Source organism: Palaemon carinicauda, chromosome 18 (assembly GCF_036898095.1).
Source record: "Palaemon carinicauda isolate YSFRI2023 chromosome 18, ASM3689809v2, whole genome shotgun sequence".
Lineage (NCBI taxonomy): Eukaryota > Metazoa > Arthropoda > Malacostraca > Decapoda > Palaemonidae > Palaemon > Palaemon carinicauda.
The window spans coordinates 75,248,935-75,254,095 of NC_090742.1; the positions used below are offsets into that span (position 1 = coordinate 75,248,935).

General features: G+C 30.9%; 1 protein-coding gene across 1 annotated transcript; it reads left to right on the forward strand.

Annotated features, from left to right (window-relative positions):
* Positions 1-489: 489 nt before the first annotated feature.
* LOC137657364 (DNA-directed RNA polymerase subunit beta'') lies at positions 490-4,416 on the forward strand. The gene is made up of 7 exons (XM_068391701.1): positions 490-863; positions 1,263-1,799; positions 1,887-2,540; positions 2,628-2,774; positions 3,525-3,710; positions 3,798-3,905; positions 4,032-4,416. Exons 1-7 carry the CDS (start codon positions 490-492, stop codon positions 4,414-4,416), a joined length of 2,391 nt encoding a protein of 796 aa, XP_068247802.1.
* The last annotated feature ends 745 nt before the right edge of the window (positions 4,417-5,161 follow it).

The following is a 5,161-nucleotide window of genomic DNA, read 5'->3' on the forward strand; positions in this document are numbered from 1 at the left end:
TAACCTGTATTATAGGAATGATATGCCTTACGATAAATATAACCTGTATTATAGGAATGATAAGCCTTACGATAAATATAACCTGTATTATAGGAATGATATGCCCTACGATAAATATAACCTGTATTATAGGAATGATATGCCCTACGATAAATATAACCTGTATTATAGTAATGATATGCCTTACGATAAATGTAACCTGTATTATAGGAATGATATGCCTTACGATAAATATAACCTCTATTATAGTAATGATAAGCCTTACGATAAATATAACCTGTATTATAGGAATGATATGCCCTACGATAAATATAACCTGCAATATAGGAATGATATGCCCTACAATGAATATAACCTTTTTTTTGGAATGATCTGCCCTACGAGAAATATAACCTGTATTATAGGAATGATATGCCCTACGATAAATATAACCTGTATTATAGGAATGATATGCCCTACGATAAATATAACCTGTATTATAGGAATGATATGCCCTACGATAAATATAACCTGTATTATAGGAATGATATGCCCTACGATAAATATAACCTGTATTATAGTAATGATATGCCTTACGATAAATGTAACCTGTATTATAGTAATGATATGCCTTACGATAAATATAACATCTATTATAGGATTGATATACCTTACGATAAATATAACCTGTATTATAGGAATGATAAGCCTTACGATAAATATAACCTGTATTATAGGAATGATATGCCCTACGATAAATATAACCTGCAATATAGGAATGATATGCCCTACAATGAATATAACCTTTTTTATAGGAATGATCTGCCCTACGATAAATATAACCTGTATTATAGGAATGATATGCCTTACGATAAATATAACCTGTATTATAGGAATGATATGCCCTACGATAAATATAACCTCTATTATAGGAATGATATGCCTTACGATAAATATAACCTGTATTATAGGAATGATATGCCTTACGATAAATATAACCTGTATTATAGGAATGATATGCCTTACGATAAATATAACCTGTATTATAGGAATGATATGCCTTACGATAAATATAACCTGTATTATAGGAATGATAAGCCTTACGATAAATATAACCTGTATTATAGGAATGATATGCCCTACGATAAATATAACCTGTATTATAGGAATGATATGCCCTACGATAAATATAACCTGTATTATAGTAATGATATGCCTTACGATAAATATAACCTGTATTATAGTAATGATAAGCCTTACGATAAATATAACCTGTATTATAGGAATGATATGCCTTACGATAAATATAACCTGTATTATAGGAATGATATGCCCTACGATAAATATAACCTCTATTATAGGAATGATAAGCCTTACGATAAATATAACCTGTTTTATAGTAATGATAAGCCTTACGATAAATATAACCTGTATTATAGGAATGATATGCCCTACGATAAATATAACCTGCAATATAGGAATGATATGCCCTACAATGAATATAACCTTTTTTATAGAAATGATCTGCCCTACGAGAAATATAACCTGTATTATAGGAATGATATGCCCTACGATAAATATAACCTGTATTATAGTAATGATATGCCTTACGATAAATGTAACCTGTATTATAGTAATGATATGCCCTACGATAAATATAACCTCTATTATAGGAAAGATATGCCTTACGATAAATATAACCTGTATTATAGGAATGATATGCCTTACGATAAATATAACCTGTATTATAGGAATGATATGCCCTACGATAAATATAACCTCTATTATAGGAAAGATATGCCTTACGATAAATATAACCTGTATTATAGGAATGATATGCCTTACGATAAATATAACCTGTATTATAGGAATGATATGCCTTACGATAAATATAACCTGTATTATAGGAATGATATGCCCTACGATAAATATAACCTGTATTATAGTAATGATATGCCTTACGATAAATATAACCTCTATTATAGGAAAGATATGCCTTACGATAAATATAACCTGTATTATAGGAATGATATGCCTTACGATAAATATAACCTGTATTATAGGAATGATATGCCTTACGATAAATATAACCTGTATTATAGGAATGATATGCCCTACGATAAATATAACCTGTATTATAGTAATGATATGCCTTACGATAAATGTAACCTGTATTATAGTAATGATATGCCTTACGATAAATATAACCTCTATTATAGGATTGATATACCTTACGATAAATATAACCTGTATTATAGGAATGATAAGCCTTACGATAAATATAACCTGTATTATAGGAATGATATGCCCTACGATAAATATAACCTGCAATATAGGAATGATATGCCCTACAATGAATATAACCTTTTTTATAGGAATGATCTGCCCTACGAGAAATATAACCTGTATTATAGGAATGATATGCCCTACGATAAATATAACCTGTATTATAGGAATGATATGCCCTACGATAAATATAACCTGCAATATAGGAATGATATTCCCTACGATAAATATAACCTGTATTATAGGAATGATATACCCTACGATAAATATAACCTGTATTATAGGAATGATATGCCCTACGATAAATATAACCTGTATTATAGGAATGATATGCCCTACGATAAATATAACCTGTATTATAGGAATGATATGCCCTACGAGAAATATAACCTGCAATATAGGAATGATATGCCCTACAATGAATATAACCTGTATTATAGGAATGATCTGCCCTACGAGAAATATAACCTGTATTATAGGAATGATATACCCTACGATAAATATAACCTGTATTATAGGAATGATATGCCCTACGATAAATATAACCTGTATTATAGGAATGATATGCCCTACGATAAATATAACCTGTATTATAGGAATGATATGCCCTACGATAAATATAACCTGTATTATAGGAATGATATGCCCTACGATAAATATAACCTGTATTATAGGAATGATATGCCCTACGATAAATATAACCTGCAATATAGGAATGATATGCCCTACAATGAATATAACCTGTATTATAGGAATGATCTGCCCTACGAGAAATATAACCGGTATTATAGGAATGATATGCCTTACGATAAATATAACCTGTATTATAGGAATGATATGCCCTACGATAAATATAACCTTTATTATAGGAATGATATGGCCTACGATAAATATAACCTGTAGTATAGGAATGATATGCCCTAGGATGAATATAACCTGTATTATAGGAATGATAAGCCTTACGATAAATATAACCTGTATTATAGGAATGATATGCCCTACGATAAATATAACCTGTATTATAGGAATGATATGCCCTACGATAAATATAACCTGCAATATAGGAATGATATGCCCTACAATGAATATAACCTGTATTATAGGAATGATCTGCCCTACGAGAAATATAACCGGTATTATAGGAATGATATGCCCTAGGATGAATATAACCTGTATTATAGGAATGATAAGCCTTACGATAAATATAACCTGTATTATAGGAATGATATGCCCTACGATAAATATAACCTGTATTATAGGAATGATATGCCCTACGATAAATATAACCTGCAATATAGGAATGATATGCCCTACAATGAATATAACCTGTATCATAGGAATGATCTGCCCTACGAGAAATATAACCGGTATTATAGGAATGATACGCCCTACGATAAATATAACCTGCAATATAGGAATGATATGCCCTACGATAAATATAACCTGTATTATAGGAATGATATGCCCTACGATAAATATAACCTGTAGTATAGGAATGATATGCCCTACGATAAATATAACCTGTATTTTAGGAATGATATGCCCTACGATAAATATAACCTGCAATATAGGAATGATATTCCCTACGATAAATATAACCTGTATTATAGGAATGATATACCCTACGATAAATATAACCTGTATTATAGGAATGATATGCCCTACGATAAATATAACCTGTATTATAGGAATGATATGCCCTACGATAAATATAACCTGTATTATAGGAATGATATTCCCTACGATAAATATAACCTGTATTATAGGAATGATATGCCCTACGATAAATATAACCTGCAATATAGGAATGATATGCCCTACAATGAATATAACCTGTATCATAGGAATGATCTGCCCTACGAGAAATATAACCGGTATTATAGGAATGATACGCCCTACGATAAATATAACCTGTATTATAGGAATGATATGCCCTACGATAAATATAACCTGCAATATAGGAATGATATGCCCTACAATGAATATAACCTGTATTATAGGAATGATCTGCCCTACGAGAAATATAACCGGTATTATAGGAATGATACGCCCTACGATAAATATAACCTGTATTATAGGAATGATATGCCCTACGATAAATATAACCTGTATTATAGGAATGATATGCCCTACGATAAATATAACCTGTAGTATAGGAATGATATGCCCTACGATAAATATAACCTGTAGTATAGGAATGATATGCTCTACGATAAATATAACCTGTATTTTAGGAATGATATGCCTTACGATGAATATAACCTGTATTATAGGAATGATATGCCCGACGATAAATATAACCTGTATTATAGGAATGATATGGCCTACGATAAATATAACCTGTATTATAGAAATGATATGCCCTAGGATGAATATAACCTGTATTATAGGAATGATATGCCTTACGATAAATATAACCTGTATTATAGGAATGATATGCCTTACGATAAATATAACCTGTATCATAGAAATGATATGCCTTACGATAAATATAACCTGTATCATAGAAATGATATGCCTTACGATAAATATAACCTGTATCATAGAAATGATATGCCTTACGATAAATATAACCTGTATTATAGGAATGATGTGTCTTACGATAAATATAATCTGTGTTATAGGAATGATGGGCAATTATGTAGCAGTAATTAACCCTTTAAGCGAAGAATTGTTTAGTAATTTCAGTGTTGTCAGGTGTATGAGGACAGAGGAGAATGTGGAAAGAATAGGCCAGACTATTCAGTGTATGCGTAGGTAAAGGAAAAATGAGCCGTAACCAGAGAGAGGGATCCAATGTAATACTGTCTGCCCAGTCAAAGGACCCAATAATCCTCTAACGGTAGTATCTCAACGGGTGGCAGGTGTGTTTATCATATGCAAACTTATACATAAT